This window comes from Ranitomeya variabilis, chromosome 6 (assembly GCF_051348905.1).
Source record: "Ranitomeya variabilis isolate aRanVar5 chromosome 6, aRanVar5.hap1, whole genome shotgun sequence".
In the NCBI taxonomy this organism is placed as follows: Eukaryota; Metazoa; Chordata; class Amphibia; order Anura; family Dendrobatidae; genus Ranitomeya; species Ranitomeya variabilis.
The window spans coordinates 427,444,039-427,469,998 of record NC_135237.1 but is presented as its reverse complement, the minus strand read 5'-3'; the positions used below and the strand labels follow the sequence as shown (position 1 = coordinate 427,469,998).

The 25,960-nt window shown below is 43.4% G+C and overlaps 1 protein-coding gene across 1 annotated transcript in view; it reads left to right on the top strand.

Moving 5' to 3' along the window:
- Positions 1-25,960, top strand: part of LOC143783298 (histamine H3 receptor-like) — a 35,000-nt gene that overhangs the window by 5,628 nt on the left and 3,412 nt on the right. The window contains exons 2-3 of the mRNA XM_077271704.1: positions 11,297-11,512; positions 17,221-17,387. Of these exons, the coding sequence (XP_077127819.1) occupies positions 11,297-11,512; positions 17,221-17,387 (383 nt within the window). The remainder of the gene's footprint in view (positions 1-11,296; positions 11,513-17,220; positions 17,388-25,960) is intronic.

Here is a 25,960-nt window from a genome sequence, read left to right as displayed (position 1 = left end):
TAGGTCTACTCGTTGTACCGGAGGTCAAATCCCAGCCCGGTACAGGGACTAAAAATGTCAATAATTGCTGTTACCTGTTTGAAATGTTTTGCTTATACTTGTTACAGGTTTTAAAATGGACAATAGGATAATGGACAGTGAATTGCCCAAAAACTGTCATTGTAAATAGTTGGCACCCTTAAGGTGCACCTTTGGTTCTAACCCATATTGCCAGCGTGGGTAGGGCCTTGCTTGTTCACAGACCTGAAGCCAAAAACCATCTGGTGTGGCTGAAATTCGGGTCTGGATGCACACCTTGTAGCCCGCCCAACTAGTGATGAGCGAATATACTCGTTACTCGAGATTTCCCGAGCACGCTCGGGTGTCCTCCGAGTATTTTTTAGTGCTCGGATATTTAGTTTTTATTGCTGCAGATGAATGATTTACATCTGTTAGCCAGCATAAGTACATGTGGGGATTCCCTAGCAACTAGGCAACATGTTGATCCAGAGGAAGGCAAAAAAAAAACATGTGGCAAAATGTAAGCTCCACATTGGGGAATAAAATTCCTTCCTGACTCCACATACAGCAATCAGACTAGTTCCCTGGATCAAAGCCCTATCAAGAAATCTAGTATATATAACCTGTAACATTAGAATTTTCAAGAAAGGCATCCAGACCCCTCTTAAATTTAAGTAATGAATCACTCATTACAACATCATACGGCAGAGAGTTCCATAGTCTCACTGCTCTTACAGTAAAGAATCCACGTCTGTTATTATGCTTAAACCTTCTTTCCTCCAGACGTAGAGGATGCCCCCTTGTCCCTGTCTCAGGTCTATGATTAAAAAGATCATCAGAAAGGTCTTTGTACTGTCCCCTCATATATTTATACATTAAAATAAGATCACCCCTTAGCCTTTCATTTTTCTATACTAAATAGCCCCAAGTGTAATAATCTATCTTGAGTCCTCTAATAACCTTGGTCGCTCTTCTCTGCACCCGCTCTAGTTCAGCTATTTCTTATACACCGGAGACCAGAACTGTACACAGTATTCTAAGTGTGGACGAACTAGTGACTTGTATATAGGTAAAATTATGTTCTCCTCATGAGCATCTGTGCCTCTTTTAATGCATCCCATTATTTTATTTGCCTTTGCAGCAGCTGCCTGACACTGGCCACTAATTGTGAGTTTGTCATCCACCCATACTCCCAGGTCTTTTTCATTGACGGTTTTGCCCAGAGTTTTAGAATTAAGCATATAGTTATACATCTTATTACTTCTATCCAAGTGCATGACCTTACATTTATCCCCATTAAAGCTCATTTGCCATTTATCAGCCCAAGCTTCTAGTTTACATAAATCATCCTGTAATATAAAATTATCCTCCTCTGTATTGATTACCCTGCAAACTTTAGTATCATCTGCAAATATTGAAATTGTACTCTGTATGCCCCCTACAAGGTCATTAATAAATATGTTAAAAAGAAGAGGGCCCAATACTGACTCCTGTGGTGCCCCACTGCTAACCGCGACCCAGTCCGAGTGTGCTCCATTAATAACCATCCTTTGTTTCTTATCCCTGAGCCAGCTCTTAACCCAGTGAAGGGAGAGTAGTGATTAGGAGCTAAGAGGAGGCTGCGATTGGGCCTCCTTATAGCTAAAGCGCAGAAACCGGGCACCAGGAGACCAAGGCTGTGTGGAACTGCAAGTCCCACAGCTGAACCGGAGGGCTTAGGACAATACATAAATTGCCCACACCACACGTGAGGTACAGCAGCATTCTAGCGCCTGGTGTCACCATGTCAGAGACCCCAAGAGAATGGCTCAAGTTGCCTGCCGTGCAGGTATTGTCCCAGGACTGGAGAGAAAAGGTACCTTGTCAGACAACCACAGGTAGCAAGGGACCAGAAGCTAGCGCTAAGTGGAAGGCTCTCAACCTGACCTGCCAAGGGGGTTTCCACCTGTCTTCAGGCTGCCTGGACTCCATCAACACCTGTTGCCGGTATCCTGGACTATGGCCTGCTACCATCAGTAAACCAGGTAAAGACTGCAACCCTGTGTCCTCCGTTTATTTACCGGCAACCCACCATCCTTGCCCACTCCACTGGGAGCCCTGGGAACCCCGCTTCACCTGTGGGAAACGTCACCATCTATGCTGCAGTAACATCACCCCAGAGGACCCCTTTAAGCAGCGTCGGTCTCCTCTGACCGAGAACCACAGGTGCAGTCACGAATACAAACTTTATTACAAAGCCCCTTAAAAGACATTTCCCTTTTAATTGAGTCCCAGGGCCACGGACCGGGTCGCAGCCAACGTGACATCCCCTTTAAGCGCGACCGGATCCGGTACAGAATATCCCCATTGCCTTGGTGGGTGACTCACAGTCACAGCTGGACCCTTTAGCCTGGGGGAGGGGGGCAAAAGGAATTCTTTGGCTTGTATTACTGAGGCCTGGTTTGAAATTTTGCAATGAAGTCAATGAGCTTCAAGTTCCGCCGGATTCTAATCTCTTGAAACACTTTGCAGAACTGATATGTCCCACCGTATGGTCACCATGTGGTGGTAATATTGATCTTGTTTTTTTTTATAGTGAGTTTTTAATGTAGCAAATGCATGGTCATCTGCTTAGGTTCCCTTTTTGCCCACTGTGATTGGGGTGGCAACATAGTTGCAAACATGGTTACCTAGGTTAGCGGCCCACTCCGATGAGTTTTGTCCCCCATTGTGCTGAACCCCTAGCTTTGCCTCTAGTTGTAATATTAATTGATGTTGGTTCTGCTGCTGTATTCATGTTTTGATGCTAGTTCTTGTATTGTCTTAATGTACTGATAGTGGTTCTAGTGCCTTAATCTTGTAATAATGAAAATTCTGGTTCTGTATTGATGCATTCTTGATGGTTATGGTACTGTTTTCATCTACTTATACCAATTCAGATGCTGTATATATGGTGCTGCATTCATGTACTGATGGTGGCTTATAAGGGAAGATTGATATTGAAGGTCAAATTTCAAAAGGGAAGATAGTGTGGAGGCCATTTGTCATAAAAGGAATACTGTAGACACCAAATGTCATAAATGACAGAACAATGGTCTGACAATGATGGTTGTGGAGCCACTGGCAGGGCTTACCCTGAGGGGCGTGACTAAAGGTACCTTCACACGAAGCGACGCTGCAGCGATAGCGACAACGATGTCGATCGCTGCAGCGTCGCTGTTTGGTCGCTGGAGAGCTGTCACACAGACCGCTCTCCAGCGATCAACTATGCCGAGGTCCCCTGGTAACCAGGGTAAACATCGGGTAACTAAGCGCAGGGCCGCGCTTAGTAACCCGATGTTTACCCTGGTTACCAGCGTAAAATCTAAAAAAAACAAACAGCACATACTTACATTCACGTCCCCCTGCGTCCACTTCCTGACTGACTGAGCGCCGTACAGTGAGAGCAGAGCGGTGACGTCACCGCTGTGCTGCTTTCACTTTCACTTTGCGGCGCTGAGTCAGAGGAGGAAGCAGACTGCAGGGGACGCAATGTGAGTATGTGCTGTTTGTTTTTTTTACATTTTTACGCTAGTAACCAGGGTAAACATCGGGTAACTAAGCGCGGCCCTGCGCTTAGTAACCCGATGTTTACCCTGGTTACCAGTGTAAAATATCGCTGGTATCGTTGCTTTTGCTTTCAAACACAACGATACACAGCGATCGGACGACCAAATAAAGTTCTGGACTTTATTCAGCGACCAGCGACATCACAGCAGGATCCTGATCGCTGCTGCGTGTCAAACGAAACGATATCGCTAGCCAGGACGCTGCAACGTCACGGATTGCTAGCGATATCGTTATAATGTCGTTTCGTGTGAAGGTACCTTAAGTGGCTATCTGGTCTTTACTAGAGCTTCTGATTGTGAGGATAGGGTTGGGCCATTGGGTAGCCACCAGATGCCACTCCAGGGTAGTGTCCAGACCTGCAGCAGCTGACCAATTGGTTGAGGCAACGGTACGTGGTAAAGAGGGCACAGACAGAGACATAGTAAGATAGTCTGAGGTTGGGGCAGGCAGAACTGGTTCGGAATATAAAACCGAGGTAATACAGAATGTGTATACAAGCTGGGTCGGTAACAGGACAGAGGAACCCAAAAAGCACCTTGACTGGGAACTGCAAACTGGAACCATTGCTCAGTAAAGAGGGTAGAGAAGGGCTGCGGAATATATCCTTTGCTGGCAGGGGATATTCCGTAGAAGAAGAACCCTGCAGGACACAGCAGGGTTAAATCACTGCAAAGTCTGCCTGTGCCTCCCTATAGCCTGGTGGAGACAGCAGGAAGATGCAGCAGTGCTGGGATTGCTGCAAGTGGCAACTCAGCGAGAAGGCCTGACACAAGAAGAAGCAGAGCGGAGACAGCAGTGAGCAGGATGGTGCTGAATATACGTGCGAGTTACCGAAGTGACAAATTGTAATTATTTTGTCTATATTTTTTATGTGTAGTGAGTGTGTAACATATGAATAAATCCATAAAATAACCATAAAAGGTTTAGCCCCAAAACATTGTTTCATATTATCAGATATTGAATACCATTCTCTGTTACTGATATAAAAATGGTATAAATTAAGATCTTGTTAAATTGTAGGTGTGCATAATTACACATTCAAAAAATGTATAATTTAACAATAATTTTCTATATTCACTTTAGTTTTGTATATAGAATAACTGATATAAAAATTGTTTAGTATAAGAGTAAGTTCACAAAGAGATTTTTTGCTGCATTTTTTCTGCATAAGTAAATGCAGAGTTTTTGCAGTAAAAACATTAAAACATTGAGTACATTATGAACATTTTTGATGCATTTTTCATGCATTTTTATTATGCATTTTTCATGCATTTTTATGCATTCAATTGAAAGGGCAAAAAATTGCAGCAAAAGAGCTAAGAGAATTGACGCCGTGGTTTAAAAATAGAAAAGAGCACACCATGTGAATAAGATTTTATAAATATCATTGCTTTTTTTGAGTTTTTTCTGCCCCCCCCAAAAAAAAACAGCAAAAACACACATGAATAAGTCCTTAACCCCTTCCCGACCCATGACGCCTATGTGGCGTCATGGAATGATCGCGTCCCTGCAGATCAGGTGAAGGGGTTAACTCCTATTTTACCCGATCTGCAGGGAGAGGGGGAGTGGTACTTCAGCCCAGGGGGGGTGGCTTCACCCCCCCGTGGCTACGATCGCTCTGATTGGCTGTTGAAAGTGAAACTGCCAATCAGAGCGATTTGTAATATTTCACCTAAAAAACTGGTGAAATATTACAATCCAGCCATGGCCGATGCTGCAATATCATCGGCCATGGCTGGAAAACCTGAAGTGACCCCCCCCACCCCACCGATCGCCCCCCCAGTGCTCCGTTATGGGGTCCGGTCCCCTCCGTCCGCCTGCCCGCTCCCCCGTCCTCCTGTCCGCTCCCTCCTTGCTCAGATCCACCCCCCCTGTGCTCCGATCACCCCCCCTGTGCTCCGATCCACCCCCCCACCACCCCTTCATACTTACCGATCCTCCCAGTGTCCGTACGTCTCCTCGCTGGGCGCCGCCATCTTCCAAAATGGCGGGCGCATGCTCAGTGCGCCCACCGAATCTGCCGGCCGGCAGATTCATTACAAGTACATTTTGATCGCTGTGGTAGGTTCTATCACAGCGATCAAAATAAAAAAATAATAAATAACCCCCCCCCCTTTATCACCCCCATAGGTAGGGACAATAATAAAATAAAGAAAATATTTTTTTTTCTTTTTCCACTAGGGTTAGGGTTAGAACTAGGGTTAGAACTAGGGGTAGGGTTAGGGGTAGGGTTAGGGTTACGGGTAGGGTTAGGGTTAGGGGTAGGGTTATGGCATGTGCACACAGAGCGGATCGGCCGCGGATCCGCAGCGGATCCGCAGCGGATCCGCAGCGGATCGGCCGCGGATCTGCAGCGGATCGGCCGTGGATCCGCAGCGGATCGGCCGCGGATCCGCATCGGATCGGCAGCGGATTGGCCGCGGATCCGCAGCTGATTGGCCGCGGATCCGCAGCGGATTGGCCGCTGCGAATTCGAAGCAGTTTTCCATCAGGTTTACAGTACCATGTACACCTAAGGAAAACCAAATCCGCTGTGCCCATGGTGCGGAAAATTCCGTGCAGAAACGCTGCATTGTATTTTCCGCAGCATGTCAATTCTTTGTGCGGATTCCGCAGCGTTTTACACCTGTTCCTCAATAGGAATCCGCAGGTGAAATCCGCACAAAAAAACACTGGAAATCTGCTGTAAATCCGCAGGTAAAACGCAGTGCCTTTTACCTGCAGATTTTTCAAAAATCGTGCGGAAAAATCTCACACGAATCCGCAACGTGGGCACATAGCCTTAGGGTTAGGGTTGGAATTAGAGTTAGGGTTGGAATTAGGGCTAGGGTTTGAAATAGGGTTAAGATTAGGCTTGTGGTTAGGGTTACGGATAGGGTTAGGGGTGTGTTGGGGTTACAGTTGTGGTTAGGGTTGGGATTAGGGTTACGGTTGGGATTAGGGTTAGGATTAGGGTTGGAATTAGGGTTACGGGTGTGTTGCGGTTAGGGTTGTGGTTAGGGGTGTGTTGGGGTTAGGGTTGTGATTAGGGTTATGGCTACAGTTGGGATTAGGATTAGGGGTGTTTTGGGGTTAGTGTTGAAGTTAGAATTGAGGGGTTTCCACTGTTTAGGCACATCAGGGGTCTCCAAACGCAACATGGCGCCACCATTGATTTCAGCCAATCTTGCGTTCAAAAAGTCAAATGGTGCTCCCGCCCTTCCAAGCCCCGACGTGCGCCCAAACAGTGGTTTACCCCCACATTTGGGGTACCAGCGTACTCAGGACAAACTGGGCAACAACTGTTGGGGTCCAATTTCTCCTGTTACCCTTGCAAAAATAAAAAATTACTTGCTAAAACATAATTTTTGAGGAAAGAACAATTATTTTTTATTTTCACGGCTCTGCGTTATAAACTTCTGTGAAGCACTTGGGGGTTGAAAGTGCTCACCACACATCTAGATAAGTTCCTTCGGGGATCTAGTTTCCAAAATGGGGTCACTTGTGGGGTGTTTCTACTGTTTAGGCACATCAGGGGCTCTGCAAATGCAATGTGACGCCCGCAGACCATTCCATCAAAGTCTGCATTTCAAATGTCACTACTTCCCTTCCGAGCCCTGACGTGTGCCCAAACAGTGGTTTACCCCCACATATGGGGTATCAGCGTACTCACAACAAACTGGGCAACAAATATTGGGGTCCAAATTCTCCTGTTACCCTTGTGAAAATAAAAAATTGCTTGCTAAAACATCTTTTTTGAGGAAAGAAAAATGATTTTTTATTTTCACGGCTCTGCGTTGTAAACTTCTGTGAAGCACTTGGGGGTTGAACGTGCTCACCACACATCTAGATAAGTTCCTTGGGGGGTCTAGTTTCCAAAATGGGGTCACTTGTGGGGGGTTTCTACTGTTTAGGCATATCAGGGGCTCTGCAAACGTAACATGATGCCCGCAGACCATTCCATCAAAGTCTGCATTCCAAAACGTCACTACTTCCCTTCCGAGCCCCGGCATGTGCCCAAACAGTGGTTTACCCCCACATATGGGGTATCAGCGTACTCAGGAGAAACTGGACAACAACTTTTGGGGTCCAATTTCTCCTGTTACTCTTGCAAAAATAAAAAATTCTGGGCTAAAAAAATATTTTTGAGGAAAGGAAACACATTTATTATTTTCACGGCTCTGCGTTATAAACTTCTGTGAAGCACTTGGGGGTTCAAAGTGCTCACCACACATCTAGATAAGTTCCCTTGGGGGTCTAGTTTCCAAAATGGAGTCACTTGTGGGGAGTTCCTACTGTTTAGGCACATCAGGGACTCTGCAAACGCAACCTGATGCCCGCAGAGCATTCCATCAAAGTCTGCATTTCAAAACGTCACTACTTCCCTTCCGAACCCCGACGTGTGCCAAAACAGTGGTTTACCCCCACATATGGGGTATCAGCGTACTCAGGAGAAACTGGACAACAACTTTTGGGGTCCAATTTCTCCTGTTACTCTTGCAAAAATAAAACAATTCTGGGCTAAAAAAATATTTTTGAGGAAAGGAAACACATTTTTTTTTTTCACGGCTCTGCGTTATAAACTTCTGTGAAGCACTTGGGGGGTCAAAGTGCTCACTACACATCTAGATAAGTTCCCTTGGGGGTCTAGTTTCCAAAATGGAGTCAATTGTGGGGAGTTCCTACTGTTTAGGCACATCAGGGGCTCTGCAAACGCAACCTGACGCCCGCAGAGCATTCCATCAAAGTCTGCATTTCAAAACATCACTACTTCCCTTCCGAACCCCGACATGTGCCAAAACAGTGGTTTACCCCCACATATGGGGTATCAGCGTACTCAGGAGAAACTGGACAACAACTTTTGGGGTCCAATTTCTCCTGTTACCCTTGGGAAAATAAAAAATTGTGGGCTAAAAAATCTTTTTTGAGAAAAGAAAAATTATTTTTTATTTTCATGGCTCTGCGTTATAAACTTCTGTGAAGCACTTGGGGGTTTAAAGTGCTCACCACACATCTAGATTAGTTCCTTGGGAGGTCTAGTTTCCAAAATGGGGTCACTTGTGCGGGAGCTCCAATGTTTAGGCACACAGGGGCTCTCCAAACGCGACATGGTGTCCGCTAATGATTGGAGCTAATTTTCCATTCAAAAAGCCAAATGGCGTGCCTTCCCTTCCGAGCCCTGCCGTGCGCCCAAACAGTGGTTTACCCCCACATATGGGGTATCATCGTACTCAGGACAAACTGGACAACAACATTTGGGGTCCAATTTCTCCTATTACCCTTGGGAAAATAAATTCTGGGCTAAAAATCATTTTTGAGGAAAGAAAAATTATTTTTTTATTTTCACGGCTCTGCGTTATAAACTTCTGTGAAGCACCTGGGGGTTATAAGTGCTCACTATGCATCTAGATAAGTTCCTTGGGGGGTCTAGTTTCCAAAATGGGGTCACTTGTAGGGGAGCTCCAATGTTTAGGCACACAGGGGCTCTCCAAACGCGACATGGTGTCCGCTAACGATTGGAGCTAATTTTCCATTCAAAAAGTCAAATGGCACGCCTCCCCTTTCCGAGCCTTGCCGTGCACCCAAACAGTGGTTTACCCCCACATATGAGGCATCGGCGTACTCAGGAGAAATTGCCCAACAAATTTTAGGATCCATTTTATCCTGTTGCCCATGTGAAAATGAAAGAATTGAGGCTAAAAGAAATTTTGTGTGAAAAAAAAGTACTTTTTCATTTTTGCGGATCAATTTGTGAAGCACCTGGGGGTTTAAAGTGCTCACTATGCCTCTAGATGAGTTCCTTGGGGGGTCTAGTTTCCAAAATGGGGTCACTTGTGGAGGAGCTCCAATGTTTAGGCACACAGGGGCTTTCCAAACGCGACATGGTGTCCGCTAACGATGGAGATAATTTTTCATTCAAAAAGTCAAATGGCGCTCCGTCCCTTCCGAGCCTTACCATGTGCCCAAACAGTGGTTTACCCCCACATGTGAGGTATTGGTGTACTCAGGAGAAATTGCCCAACAAAATTTAGGATCCATTTTATCCTGTTTCCCATGTTAAAATGAAAAAATTGAGGCTAAAATAATTTTTTTGTGAAAAAAAAGTACTTTTTCATTTTTACGGATCAATTTGTGAAGCACCTGGGGGTTTAAAGTGCTCACTATGCTTCTAGATAAGTTCCTTGGGGGGTATAGTTTCCAAAATGTGGTCACTTGTGGGGGAGCTCCAATGTTTAGGCACACGGGGGCTCTCCAAACGCGACATGGTGTCCGCTAAAGATTGGAGCCAATTTTTCATTCAAAAAGTCAAATGGCGCTCCTTCCCTTCCGAGCCCTGCCGTGCGCCCAAACAGTGGTTTACCCCCACATATGAGGTATCAGCGTACGCAGGACAAATTGGACAACAACGTCCGTGGTCCAGTTTCTCCTTTTACCCTTGGGAAAATAAAAAATTGTTGCTAAAAGATAATTTTTGTGACTAAAAAGTTAAATGTTCATTTTTTCCTTCCATGTTGCTTCTGCTGCTGTGAAACACCTGAAGGGTTAATAAACTTATTGAATGTGGTTTTGAGCACCTTGAGGGGTGCAGTTTTTAGAATGGTGTCACTTTTGGGTATTTTCAGCCATATAGAACCCTCAAACTGACTTCAAATGTGAGGTGGTCCCTAAAAAAAATGGTTTTGTAAATTTTGTTGTAAAAATGAGAAATCACTGGTCAAATTTTAACCCTTATAACTTCCTAGCAAAAAATAAATTTGTTTCCAAAATTGTGCTGATGTAAAGTAGACATGTGGGAAATGTTATTTATTAACTATTTTGTGTCACATAACTCTCTGTTTTAACAGAATAAAAATTCAAAATGTGAAAATTGCGAAATGTTCAAAATTTTTGCCAAATTTCCGTTTTTTTCACAAATAAACTCAGAAATTATCGACCTAAATTTACCACTATCATGAAGCCCAATATGTCACGAAAAAACAATCTCAGAATCGCTAGGATCCGTTGAAGCGTTCTTGAGTTATTACCTCATAAAGGGACACTGGTCAGAATTGCAAAAAACGGCAAGGTCATGAAGGGGTTAAGAAAATTGTTTCATATCATTAGATGTTAGAATACCATTCTCGTCACTGATAAAAAAAAATTGTACAATATTAAGATTTTATTCAATTGCAGGCTGGCATAACTACAAATTCAGAAAATATACAGTTCAAACTATGAAAAATCACTTTAACTTCATATATAATGAAATTGAAAACCAAAATAATAAATATTTAATTATAAAAAGAGGAAAATTGTTTTGAAAATCAAGGTACTTTTGGTAATGTAAATTTTCCTTGTATTTCACATAGAACGTAATGAGTTTGCTCTCCAGGGAGTACAGATTGTCTAGGGATTTCATTTAATTTTCTTTATTTTGTTTCTTATAATATTAGTGTATTAGTGCATCTAAAACTGTGCACATAAAGCTAAAGTAAAAAGAAAATCTAAGCACTTATTTTAAACAGTTAGATAATGTTATATCTATCTAAGTGGCTTGTAATGAGGTACCAGACACTTTAAGATCCTGACGATGGAGACTCCCCATAGGAATATTCTACTGTATATATATTGCCGCTTGCTGCAGTATAGGTAATTGATCATTGAGGCACACATCTGTCCTTCACGCCTCCATGCATCACTATGTACCTATATTCTCATTTCAAGATGAAATCAATGTTAATTTTTTCAGGAAATCTTACTGGTATCATATCTGCAAACTCATCTTTTGAGATTGATGAAATGGCACAAGGCATAACTATTTTAATAATTATGTTGATCTCTTTTTTCATTTTCATCACTGTTGCAGGCAACAGTCTTGTCATTGTATGTTTTATCGAAGACAAGCGGCTTAGGAGCAGCAGTAACTTATTCCTTTTAAATTTAGCTATTTGTGACTTTTTCATAGGTGAGTTATATTTATATATGTGTTTGCTTTATCTCATGCCTGGAGTTATAACTGTTGCAGAACTATGGTGGCAGGAGAATTGTAGCAGAACTATGGTGGCAGGAGAACTATAGCTGTAACAGAACTATGGTGGCAGGAGAATTGTAGAACTATGGTGGCAGGAGAACTATAGCTGTAGCAGAACTATTGTGGCAGGAGAGCTATAGCTGTAGCAGAACTATGGTGGCAGGAGAACTATAGCTGTAGCAGAACTATGATGACAGGAGAACTATAGCTGTAACAGAACTATGATGACAGGAGAACTTTAGCTGCAGCAGAACTATTGTGGCAGGAGAGCTATAGCTGTAGCAGAACTATGATGACAGGTGAACTATAGCTGTAGCAGAACTATGATGACAGGAGAACTATAGCTGCAGCAGAACTATTGTGGCAGGAGAGCTATAGCTGTAGCAGAACTATGATGACAGGAGAACTATAGCTGTAGCAGAACTATGATGACAGGAGAACTATAGCTGCAGCAGAACTATTGTGGCAGGAGAACTATAGCTGTAGCAGAACTATGATGACAGGAGAACTATAGCTGCAGCAGAACTATTGTGGCAGGAGAACTATAGCTGCAGCAGAACTATGGTGGCAGGAGAGCTATAGCTGTAGCAGAACTATGGTGGCAGGAGAGCTATAGCTGTAGCAGAACTATGATGACAGGAGAACTATAGCTGCAGCAGAACTATTGTGGCAGGAGAACTATAGCTGTAACAGAACTATGATGACAGGGGAACTATAGCTGTAACAGAACTATGGTGGCAGGAGAACTATAGCTGTAGCAGAACTATGGTGGCAGGAGAACTATAGCTGTAGCAGAACTATGATGACAGGAGAACTATAGCTGTAGCAGAACTATTGTGGCAGGAGAATTGTAGCAGAACTATAGTGGCAGGAGAACTATAGCTGTAGCAGAACTATGGTGGCAGGAGAGCTATAGCTGTAGCAGAACTATGATGGCAGGAGAACTATAGCTGTAACAGAACTATGATGACAGGAGAACTCTAGCTGTAGCAGAACTATGGTGGCAAGAGAGCTATAGCTGTAGCAGAACTATGATGACCGGAGAACTCTAGCTGTAGCAGAACTATGGTGGCAGGAGAACTATAGCTGTAGCAGAACTATGGTGGCAGGAGAGCTATAGCTGTAGCAGAACTATGGTGGCAGGAGAGCTATAGCTGTAGCAGAACTATGATGACAGGAGAACTATAGCTGCAGCAGAACTATTGTGGCAGGAGAACTATAGCTGTAACAGAACTATGATGACAGGGGAACTATAGCTGTAACAGAACTATGGTGGCAGGAGAACTATAGCTGTAGCAGAACTATGGTGGCAGGAGAACTATAGCTGTAGCAGAACTATGATGACAGGAGAACTATAGCTGTAGCAGAACTATTGTGGCAGGAGAATTGTAGCAGAACTATAGTGGCAGGAGAACTATAGCTGTAGCAGAACTATGGTGGCAGGAGAGCTATAGCTGTAGCAGAACTATGATGGCAGGAGAACTATAGCTGTAACAGAACTATGATGACAGGAGAACTCTAGCTGTAGCAGAACTATGGTGGCAAGAGAGCTATAGCTGTAGCAGAACTATGATGACAGGAGAACTCTAGCTGTAGCAGAACTATGGTGGCAGGAGAACTATAGCTGTAGCAGAACTATGATGACAGGAGAACTATAGCTGTAGCAGAACTATGATGACAGGAGAACTATAGCTGTAGCAGAACTATTGTGGCAGGAGAACTATAGCTGTAACAGAACTATGATGACAGGGGAACTATAGCTGTAGCAGAACTATGATGACAGGAGAACTATAGCTGTAGCAGAACTATGGTGGCAGGAGAATTGTAGCAAAACTATGGTGGCAGGAGAACTATAGCTGTAGCAGAACTATGGTGGCAGGAGAATTGTAGCAAAACTATAGTGGCAAGAGAACTATAGCTGTAGAAGAACTATGATGACAGGAGAGCTATAGTTGTAACAGAACTATAGTGGCAGGAGAACTATAGCTGTAGCAGAACTATGGTGGCAGGAGAACTATAGCTGTAGCAGAACTATGGTGGCAGGAGAACTATAGCTGTAGCAGAACTGTTGTGGCAGGAGAACTATAGCTGTAGCAGAACTATGATGACAGGAGAGCTATAGCTGCAGCAGAACTATGATGACAGGAGAACTATAGCTGTAACAGAACTATGGTGGCAGGAGATCTATAGCTGTAACAGAACTATGGTGGAAGGAGAACTCTAGCTGTAGCAGAACTATGATGACAGGAGAACTATAGCTGTAGCAGAGCTATGGGGGCAGGAGAACTATAACTGTAGCAGAACTATGATGACAGGAGAACTATAGCTGTAGCAGAGCTATGGGGGCAGGAGAACTATAACTGTAGCAGAACTATGATGGCAGGAGAACTATAGCTGTAACAGAACTATGGTGGCAGGAGAACTATAGCTGTAGCAAAACTACAACTATTACAGCTTCTATGTGGCCCAGAGATTGAGGGGGTCCTCTAAGGTGAGAATATTGTACCTTTTTCTATGGTGGCTTTCTGCTGTCTAACGTTATCATGTGCATTCTCTAATATATGGTATTCTGATGCATACCTTCATTTTTTGCTCCTGGTGCTGGTTTTAGATTCATTGTCGTTAACACTGGGAACAGCAGCCAGTGTCAATAGCACTGGGACCATCAATCTCTGTTCCGTGTCCTATTTCATATGAGTATTGGTGTTGTAAATGTACATCTAATGTCCTCCACACAAAGGTTCTCTTGCAGATCAGAAAATTCGGACAAGAAGGGTAAAGTTATACTTATATACAATTAATACACATCTAGCGCTTAATTAAGTTTGTCACTTAATTCTTTGGATCTACAGTTCCTTTATAAACTCATAGAAAATGCATTAAATCCAAAGGGCCCAAAAGGTTCTCCTGCTGCAGTTTGTAAACAAAGAGACAATTAGTTTAACACTATGACTGGTTCATGTCAAATTAAAGGGGTTGTTCACTACTTATTTTTATTTTAAATAAAAGAGAATGGTGACAGTTTCGTACTTCTCCTTTCCAGCTCTGACAGCTTATGACTTCTGTCAATCAGTGACTGCTGTTGACTGCTGTAGCCAACCATTTTTTTAATTCCATTAATATGAGAGCTTATTTTCTGTCAGATGAGTTTTAGTTTTGAAGGAAACTATCCATTTCCTTATACAATGTACTGAAAAATGGAAAAAAAAAATCTAAATTGGTTGAAATGGTGAAATAAGGTGCTGTTCTAAACAGGGGCATACATACAAATCATAACCATGGAGCTCCATAGCAGAAGTCCTAACTAGGCCTCCTTTACCCACCCCACCCCAAAAAAATGGGGCATGGCGCATAGTCATAGTTCGACAGGGACATTGTAATGTGGCACTTCCAAAGTAATTTTGACCCTATTGAAGCCTTTTATTGTTTTCATCCACCACGATGGCTATTTCATGGTCCCTATAAAATATGATGCTAGCAAAAATTCCTCCAAAACACAGTATGATACCCCCACAGTGAATGCTTCCACATTACCCTCCACACGCGGTATGATGACGCCACTATACTCCTCCTACAAAATATGATGTCAGCACAGTGCTACCAACACAGTATGTAACCCCATAGTGCCCCTCACATAGTGATGTCCTCAAAGTTTCCCCATAAAAGAGTATAATGGCCCCTACAGTCCAGCTAAACAGTATGATGGCCTCACACAGTCTAGCAAAACAGTATGATGGCCCTCCACAGCTGTCCAACGAGTATGATGGCCCCCACACAGCCCTCCACACAGTATAGTAGCCCTTCACAGCCCTCCACAACAAAAAATGGCCTCCACACAGCTCTTCAAACAGTTTAATGACCCCCACACAGTATGATTGCCCCCACAGCCCAAACACAGTTCAATCACCTACACAGTCCCCCACGCATACTGTTGATATCCCCGAAAGCTAGCTACACTTTATGATGGCTCCATATTCCACTACACACAGCCCATAAAAGCACACATTGATAAAAAAAAAAACTAAAAAAATCTAACTTCTTCCTACTGTTCCCACTTCTTCCCATGTTCTGGTCTTCATAGCATGTAGTCTGTAGCTCTCCACAGTGGACATGGTGTAGTATCGTCCTCGCGCCTGCTATGCTGAGACGTCAGAGTTCCGACAGAGCCAGTGATGAAACAGGAAGCTGATGGCTCAATGTTCCATAATTGTTTTAAATTCTATCTGCAACAAGAATGCAGATATAGTTAAAATTGTGACACTTGGTGGGGTGGTAGCGACCCCGCATTGGCCCCCCCAACCAATGGGCCCATAGCAGCCTGAGGGTCTGTCACTTTTAACGATGCACCACTGGTCCTACCATTGTTTTTTGGATTTTGCTTTCATAGTATTCATGGTATGCATAAAATAACCTGGAGGCATGATGCTCCAGGTAAGCATGTCTGTATCATTACTGCAATACCTAAATTACATAGATGTATTTTTATTTAAGTAGTGAAAAAATTCTGATGTTTATGAAAAAAAATTGTAATTTTTTTTCTGTCAACAGGGATATGCAAGGGCTCGTTTTTTGCATGACGAGCTGATGGTTTTAATGGTACCAATTTTGTGTGCACACAATGTTTTGATTGCTTTGTATTGCATTTTTTTAGGAAAGTATCATCAGCGAAAAAACAACAATTTTGGAGTTTTGTTTCTTTTTCTTTATGGCGTTTACCACATGGGTTACTTAATTTTATATTTGATAGAGTAGATTTTTTGGATTCCATATTAACCCATCAGTGCACCACAGCCGAGTCCGCTTCATATAATTACTGCTGCCAGAGATTCACAAACTTAAATGGTTAACAGTAGAAATCAACGCTGAGCTCCCGAGTCCTCTCCACATTTGCAAACTCCAGGGACCAACAGTTAAGACAATTTGGCATATGGGGTTAAAAATAAAAATAAGTACTAGGGAACTGTGGTACATGGATGAATCAGTTATATATAATAAATGGCGCTATAACAATAAATAATAATAATAATAATAATAATAATAATAATATAGTCTGTCGGTCCATATTGTACCTCTGTGTGTGTCTATTTTTTGAACTTTATAACAAAAAATAAAATTCTGTATGTGTATATAATCTTGAGTCTTTGGCTCTGTCTACATCTTGTTATGTACAGACATTTGGTATATGCACTAACTAGAAGAGCCTTCATTAAACAAGCCTACATTGGCATACTCATTTTTAACTACGGTATATGCAATTTTACTTATGTCCTATGTAGGGGCCTACAGCAAAAACTTGTATATCATGTGATATCTTTCTACATTGTGCGCACGTTCGTACACTGTTTGGATATAGCGTGGCATGCCTGGAAGCCTCCCCTCAGTGTATATCTCTGTGTTATGGCACTGATAAGATAACAGAGCCTTTTCCTTGCTCCATCCATAGTAAGTATTAATATTAATAATTGTAGACTGTGAGCCCTCGAGGGCAGGGTCCTCTCTTCTCCAGTACCAGTCGTGACTTTTATTGTTTAAGATTATTGTATTTGTTTTATATTATGTATACCCCTCCTCACATGTAAAGCGCCAAGGAATAAATGGCGCTATAATAATAAATAATAATGATTATTAATGTCTTTTAACAGGAGCATTTTGCATTCCATTGTATGTGCCTTATATGTTCAATGGCGAGTGGAAGCTAGGAAAATTCCTCTGTAAGCTATGGCTGGTCTTCGACAATCTGATGTGCACAGCGTCAGCCTTTAATGTTGTTCTTATTAGTTATGATCGATTTCTGGCTGTCACTATGGCTGTAAGTATTGTCCTATTCTTTATTCTAGTATAGCATTGTTTTATGTTAATAGTTCATATGACACATAAACAATGGCCATGTAAGGGACGCACAGGCCGAGGAGAGTCTAAACACAAGAACAAAGGTTCCTTGGGGAGATTAGGATTGTGTCCTCTCCAGCCACTTCCCTCTAGGGCAGAACATTTTTGACGGCACAGTAACCTAGAATTTTCAGTATAGATAAGGAACGGGTCAGTCCATTTTACAAAAATAAACTTATTTTTATTGTGGGACTTAAAGAAGCACTCTCATCAAAGTTTTTATCCCCTATTATATTGCAGTCATCATATTATACAGCACTGTGGACTTACAATTGCTCAGTCTGCCTTTCTACCCAGCTATTTATTCTCTTTTCTCTGCTGAATGTAGAAGCAGGATGTGTCTTGTCCCAGCATTTATCATCCCCCTCTTCACCTCCCAATCTGACTGCTCAGCTCATCCTCCCTGCAATAGACTTTTGCATCAACTCATGACTTGTACATAGAAAATTGACCTCCTGTTTCTCCATAGAGCTTAGAAGGATTCAGCTAGCTAGTGCTTGTAATGTAATGTCATAGAACTAATGGAAAGCAGAAAAATTAACTTGGTAGAAGGGCAGAATGCACAATTGTAAGTACACAGTACTGTATAATATGATGACTGCAATATATTAAGAGGATAAAAATTTTGATGGGAGTGCTTCTTTAATGGAACTAACGTACAATCCGTAGCAGGTACATGACTGGTTCATTACATCTTCTGTTTCCAACAGAGACACATATATAGTGGCTACAAATGGTGGCACATGCTGTAATGAAGTATTTCAATTATATAGCTCCATCAACTTAGGCTCTCCATTCCAGCTTGCTTACCTTCCTGTTTCAGCCCACTTTCTTCTGCCCTGGCCAACCGAGTATTTCTTCACTAACACTTTCAGGTCTAGTCTACACGCAACCTCTGTCCCCTTAATTTCCTGTGCTGTGCTGTAGTCCCCACTAGCTATACCTCCTGGACCTCCATCCCTGTACTGCTGAGGCTGAGCTCGCCTGTCGATTTTCCTGTTGTGCTCTCCGGAGCAGCAAGACTTACCTGCTGTAATGAGATCCATCAGCAACGTTTTTTATCCTGTTGCAGGCTTGCTACCTATGCCTCTGTTGTTTCATACATACACATAACTTGTCACACTCGGTGTGACTGATTCAATTAAATTCTCTAAAATTGCACACAAAGGTGAACCTGCGCTTCGAAGGAGGTGATGGAATCACTCGAATGCTTCCTCAAATAGTGTTTATAGAAATATACATTCAAAGCAGAACTAAATTGTGTACCAGAGGATACAAAGAAAAGTTTTTTAGGCTGCTGGTGCCTGCTTGAATATGGCCATGCTTGTACCAAAGTGCAAGCGCATGTATACACTGGGAGGTTTTTTGCTGGCTAATATAGTTTCTTGAACTGAGCCTATAGGAATACTAAACAATAAAGATAAAATGGTGTTAACAGTAATTTACACCAGTACTAGCAATACCAAGAAGGGCTAATATCTACAGTTAGTGTACTGGCAACAGGGATGTGATAACGCAGCAGTACTTGAGTAGCCTGCTGCATCTGGTAACTAAACATATAGTGTTTCTCTCCTTCCCTACCAGCACGTAGAGTGATACAGAGTTGTGTTGGTTAAACAGTACGCTTATTCACTTATATTATGATTAACCAGTTATATGCCAGTTAGTAATAATGTAGTGGAGTCATATTGGACAGATGAGTAATACAGATGAATTCATATACTGTAAGCGTATTGACATTTGCTTTTTGTAATAGACTACTGTAACAACTCTGTGAAGAATATTGGAGCTATAATTTCATGCCAATCGTTTGTAGCCTATGTGGCAGGGGGCAAGCCTCAAGGGCTATGAGTGACAGATTTCTCACCTTGAGTCAGGTCAGAGCAAAACAAAAGGCTTGCTGGCCATGTCGATTCCATGTGGTTGAAATTGCTTAGTTTAGTCAGCTATGATTCCATAAGGAGTTATGGAGATACTATACATCCTAGCCGTACATCGCGTATATTTTCGAGATCCCCAGAACATGGCGAGCGCCTAACTGGGTCTTGACTCATTTCAGCATCCAGGGTATGGAGATGCATAGAACAGCCAGTAGAAACCAGATAGTAAAGCTGTGTTTGGTCTTAACGTGTAGCAGGGGCCTGGCTGGATCTGATGGCGCCAGGACCGCCACCCTAGGACCATTCAGAAAGGCGTTATGATCTTTCATAGGTTTTGGAGTTTACAGCTGCAGAGGCCAGGGGAGGGGATTTAGGTTAAGCCCAAAGTGCAGGAAGGGAATGACCCAAAAGGGATAAAGGCTAATGTATGGCCATGTGGTCCATTTCTCTGTTATGCATGCGGTCCACTTCGGAAGTGGGGGCCATGTTGAATAACGTGCTGAGCAGGGACCAAGTAGACAGCTGGCATCCCATGCAACCTGTGGCACAGCGCACCCGTGACCTAACATCACCTGGTAATTGACATATATTCATCTTATTTCTTTTGTCCTACTAATATCTATATCTCTGCTTCACTGGTGCTAGTGAAAGGGGTCTCTCAGCCTGTCAGGGTTGTGAGCAAGTGTTGTGCCATGTCAATGACTGCATGGGCCACATCCTATCACTCCCCATGTCTACCTGGACTTGTGTGAACAGGGTGTGTGTAAAACTGCACCAAGCTGACCTTACCCATCCTCAGTTGCTGCAGGACATCATATTGGTGCAAGTGAGGAGACCATACCAGAAAGTAACAGTGACATCAGGCAAGGTGTGGGTTCATCACTTGTGTCAGCGGAGGGATTCTGCGTGATTTCTCTGGTGTCATCCTTCACAAACCCATTCTTTACTTGTTTTAGTAGCAGCATATTGCCCCTGTGCTTGTGCACACTCTTTGCTTTATGTTCTATATCAGTGGTCCCCAACCTTTCTGACCTTGAGAGCCACATTCAGCTTAGAGAAATGGTCGCGAGCCACATTCAGCACTGAGAGAGGGTCGGGAGCCACATCTAGCTCCCACCCCCTTCAAAGTAGTGTCAACCAAAGCCCCCATTACAGGTATAATGATAACCAAAGCTTTTGCACAGAAATCACTCCAAAGCAGTACACTGAGATCCAGGGATTCCCACAATACCCCCATTCAGTATTCTCCCATCAAGGACTCCCAACACGCTGTCACATCCAGCTTTAACTCCTTAAGCCCGGAGGGTGGTTTGCACGTTATTGACCGGGCCAATTTTTGCAATTCTGACCACTGTCCCTTTATGAGGTTATAACTCTGAAACGCTTCAACAGATCTTAGCGATTCTGACATTGTTTTCTCGTGACATATGGTACTTCATGATAGTGGTAAAATTTCTTCGATATAACTTGCGTTTATTTGTGACAAAAATGGAAATTTGGCAAAAATTTTGAAAATTTCGCAATTTTCCAACTTTGAATTTTTATGCCCTTAAATCACAGAGATATGTCACGCAAAATACTTAATAAGTAACATTTCCCACATGTCTACTTTACATCAGCACAATTTTGGAACCAAAATTTTTTTTTGTTAGGGAGTTATAAGTTTTAAAAGTTGACCAGAAATTTCTCATTTTTACAACACCATTTTTTTTTAGGGACCACATCTCATTTGAAGTCATTGTGAGGGGTCTATATGATAGAAAATACCCAAGTGTGACACCATTCTAAAAACTGCACCTCTCAAGGTGCTCAAAACCACATTCAAGAAGTTTATTAACCCTTCAGGTGTTTCACAGGAATTTTTGGAATGTTTAAATAAAAATGAACATTTAACTTTTTTTCACACAAAATTTATTTCAGCTCCAATTTGTTTTATTTTACCAAGGGTAACAGGAGAAAATGGACCCCAAAAGTTGTTGTACAATTTGTCCTGAGTACGCTGATACCCCATATGTGGGGGTAAACCACTGTTTGGGCGCATGGCAGAGCTCGGAATGAAAGGAGCGCCATTTTACTTTTCAATGCAAAATTGACTGGAATTGAGATGGGACACTGTCATGTTCTCAATGGCAAGAGAACATAGCATCAGCATATATAGGAACTAGCTCTTGGAAGATGGGAACTGAGCTGACCATGAACTAAACCTAACGCACAACTAGCAGTGGCCGGGTAGCATGCCTACGTTGATTCTAGATGCCCAGCACCAGCCGGAGGACTAAATAATGCTAGCAGAGGAAAATATTAGTCCTAGCTCACCTCTAGAGAAATACCCCGAAAGGAGACAGAGGCCCCCCACATGTATTGGCGGTGAATTAAGATGAAATAACAAACGTAGTATGAAAATAGGTTTAGCAAATTTGAGGTCCACTTACTACATAGCAGAAGACAGAAAGGACACTTTCATGGTCAGCTGAAAACCCTATCAAAACACCATCCAGAAATTACTTTAAAACTCTGGCATTAACTCATAACACCAGAGTGGCAATTCCTGTTCACAAGAGCTTTCCAGACACAGTAACGAAACTACAGCTGTGAACTGGAACAAAAATGCAAAAACAAACATGGACAAGAGTCCAACTTATCTAGTAGTTGTCTAGGAGCAGGAACAAGCACAGAGAGGCTTCTGATAACATTGTTGACCGGCAAGCAACTAACAGAGCAGCAAGGTTATATAGCGACTCCCACATCTTGATGGGAACAGGTGAACAGAGAAGATGAAAACACCAGTTCAATTCCACCAGTAGCCACCGGGGGAGCCCAGAATCCAAATTCACAACAGTACCCCCCCCTCAAGGAGGGGGCACCGAACCCTCACCAGAACCACCAGGGCGATCAGGATGGGCCCTATGAAAGGCACGAACCAGATCAGAGGCATGAACATCAGATGCATTCACCCAAGAATTATCCTCCTGGCCGTATCCCTTCCACTTGACCAGATACTGGAGTCTCCGTCTGGAAACACGAGAGTCCAAGATTTTCTCCACAACGTACTCCAACTCACCCTCAACCAACACTGGAGCAGGAGGCTCAACGGAAGGCACAACCGGTACCTCATACCTGCGCAATAATGACCGATGAAAAACGTTATGAATAGAAAAGGATGCAGGGAGGTCCAAACGGAAGGAAACAGGGTTAAGAATCTCCAATATCTTATACGGGCCGATGAACCGAGGCTTAAACTTAGGAGAAGAGACCCTCATAGGGACAAAACGAGAAGACAACCACACCAAATCCCCAACACAAAGCCGAGGACCAACACGACGGTGGCGGTTGGCAAAAAGCTGAGTCTTCTCCTGGGACAACCTCAAATTGTCCACCACCTGCCCCCAGATCTGATGCAATCTCTCCACCACAGCATCCACTCCAGGACAATCCGAAGATTCCACCTGACCAGAGGAAAATCGAGGATGAAACCCCGAATTACAGAAAAACGGGGACACCAAAGTGGCAGAGCTGGCCCGATTATTGAGAGCGAACTCTGCCAATGGCAAAAAAGCAACCCAATCATCCTGGTCAGCAGACACAAAACACCTCAGATATGTCTCCAGGGTGTGATTAGTCCGCTCGGTCTGGCCATTCGTCTGAGGATGGAAAGCGGACGAAAAAGATAAATCTATGCCCATCCTAGCACAGAATGCCCGCCAAAATCTAGACACGAATTGGGTCCCTCCGTCAGAAATGATATTCTCAGGAATACCATGCAAACGAACAACATTTTGAAAAAACAGAGGAACCAACTCGGAAGAAGAAGGCAACTTGGGCAGAGGAACCAAATGGACCATCTTAGAGAAACGGTCACACACCACCCAGATGACAGACATCTTCTGAGAAACAGGCAGATCTGAAATAAAATCCATCGAGATGTGCGTCCAAGGCCTCTTAGGAATAGGCAAGGGCAACAATAATCCACTAGCCCGAGAACAACAAGGCTTGGCCCGAGCACAAACGTCACAAGACTGCACAAAGCCTCGCACATCTCGTGACAGGGAAGGCCACCAGAAGGACCTTGCCACCAAATCCCTGGTACCAAAAATGCCAGGATGACCTGCCAACGCAGAAGAATGAACCTCAGAGATGACTCTACTGGTCCAATCATCAGGAACAAACAGTTTATCAGGTGGGCAACGATCCGGTCTATCCGCCTGAAACTCCTGCAAGGCCCGCCGCAGGTCTGGAGAAACGGCTGACAATACCACTCCATCCTTAAGGATACCTGTGGGCTCAGAGTTACCAGGCGAGTCAGGCTCAAAACTCCTAGAAAGGGCATCCGCCTTAACATTCTTAGAACCCGGTAGGTATGACACCACAAAATTAAACCGAGAGAAAAATAATGACCAGCGCGCCTGTCTAGGATTCAGGCGCCTGGCGGTCTCAAGATAAATCAAGTTTTTGTGGTCAGTCAATACCACCACCTGATGTCTGGCCCCCTCAAGCCAATGGCGCCACTCCTCAAAAGCCCACTTCATGGCCAAAAGCTCCCGATTCCCAACATCATAATTCCGCTCAGCGGGCGAAAATTTACGGGAAAAGAAGGCACAAGGCCTCATCACGGAGCAGTCAGAACTTTTCTGCGACAACACTGCATACTCTCTGGCGACTTCTCAGTGGACACCGCCAGATGGTGCACTGGTTTGCGCTCCCGCAAACGCCTATCGATCTGAATAGCCATTGTCATGGACTCATTCAGACCCGCAGGCACAGGGAACCCCACCATAACATCCTTAATGGCATCAGAGAGACCCTCTCTGAAAGTCGCCGCCAGGGCGCACTCATTCCACTGAGTAAGCACAGACCATTTACGGAATCTTTGACAGTAAATTTCCGCTTCATCTTGCCCCTGAGATAGGGACATCAAAGTTTTTTCTGCCTGAAGCTCCAAATGAGGTTCGTCATAAAGCAACCCCAAGGCCAGAAAAAACGCATCCACATTGAGCAACGCAGGATCCCCTGGTGTCAATGAAAAAGCCCAGTCTTGAGGGTCGCCCCGGAGCAAGGAAATCACAATCCTGACCTGCTGTGCAGGGTCTCCGGCAGAGCGAAATTTCAGGGACAAAAATAATTTGCAATTATTTCGAAAATTCTGAAACCCAGATCTATTCCCCGAGAAAAATTCCGGCAAAGGAATTCTCGGCTCAGATACAGGTGCATGACAAACAAAGTCTTGCAAATTTTGTACCTTCGTGGCGAGATTATTCAAACCTGCAGTTACACTCTGAAGATCCATTACAAACAGGTGGACACAGAGCCATACAAAGATTAGAAGGAGAAAAAAAAAAAAAAAAAAAAATTCTCAGCAGACTTCTTATTTCTCTCCTTTCTCAGCCAAGGATTTTAACCCTTTAGTGGGCCGGTCAAACTGTCATGTTCTCAATGGCAAGAGAACATAGCATCAGCATATATAGGAACTAGCTCTTGGAAGATGGGAACTGAGCTGACCATGAACTAAACCTAACGCACAACTAGCAGTGGCCGGGTAGCATGCCTACGTTGATTCTAGATGCCCAGCACCAGCCGGAGGACTAAATAATGCTAGCAGAGGAAAATATTAGTCCTAGCTCACCTCTAGAGAAATACCCCGAAAGGAGACAGAGGCCCCCCACATGTATTGGCGGTGAATTAAGATGAAATAACAAACGTAGTATGAAAATAGGTTTAGCAAATTTGAGGTCCACTTACTACATAGCAGAAGACAGAAAGGACACTTTCATGGTCAGCTGAAAACCCTATCAAAACACCATCCAGAAATTACTTTAAAACTCTGGCATTAACTCATAACACCAGAGTGGCAATTCCTGTTCACAAGAGCTTTCCAGACACAGTAACGAAACTACAGCTGTGAACTGGAACAAAAATGCAAAAACAAACATGGACAAGAGTCCAACTTATCTAGTAGTTGTCTAGGAGCAGGAACAAGCACAGAGAGGCTTCTGATAACATTGTTGACCGGCAAGCAACTAACAGAGCAGCAAGGTTATATAGCGACTCCCACATCTTGATGGGAACAGGTGAACAGAGAAGATGAAAACACCAGTTCAATTCCACCAGTAGCCACCGGGGGAGCCCAGAATCCAAATTCACAACAGGACACCATGTTGCGTTTGGAAAGCCCCTGATGTGCCTAAACATTGAAACCCCCCACAAGTGACACCATTTTGGAAAGTAGACCCCCTAAGGAACTTATCTAGATGTGTGGTGAGCACTTTGACTCACCAAGTGCTTCACAGAAGTTTATAATGCAGAGCCGTAAAAATATAAAATCATATTTTTTCACAAAAATGATCTTTTTGCCCCCAATTTTTTATTTTCAAAAGGGTAAGAGAAGAAATTGGACAACAAAAATTGTTGTGCAATTTGTCTTGAGTACGCTGATACCCCATATGTGGGTGTAAACCACTGTTTGGGCGCATGGCAGAGCTCGGAAGGGAAGGAGCGCCATTTGACTTTTCAATGCAAAATTGACTGGAATTGAAATGGGACACCATGTTGCGTTTGGAGAGCCCCTGATGTGCGTAAACATTGAAACTCCCCACAAGTGACACCATTTTGGAAAGTA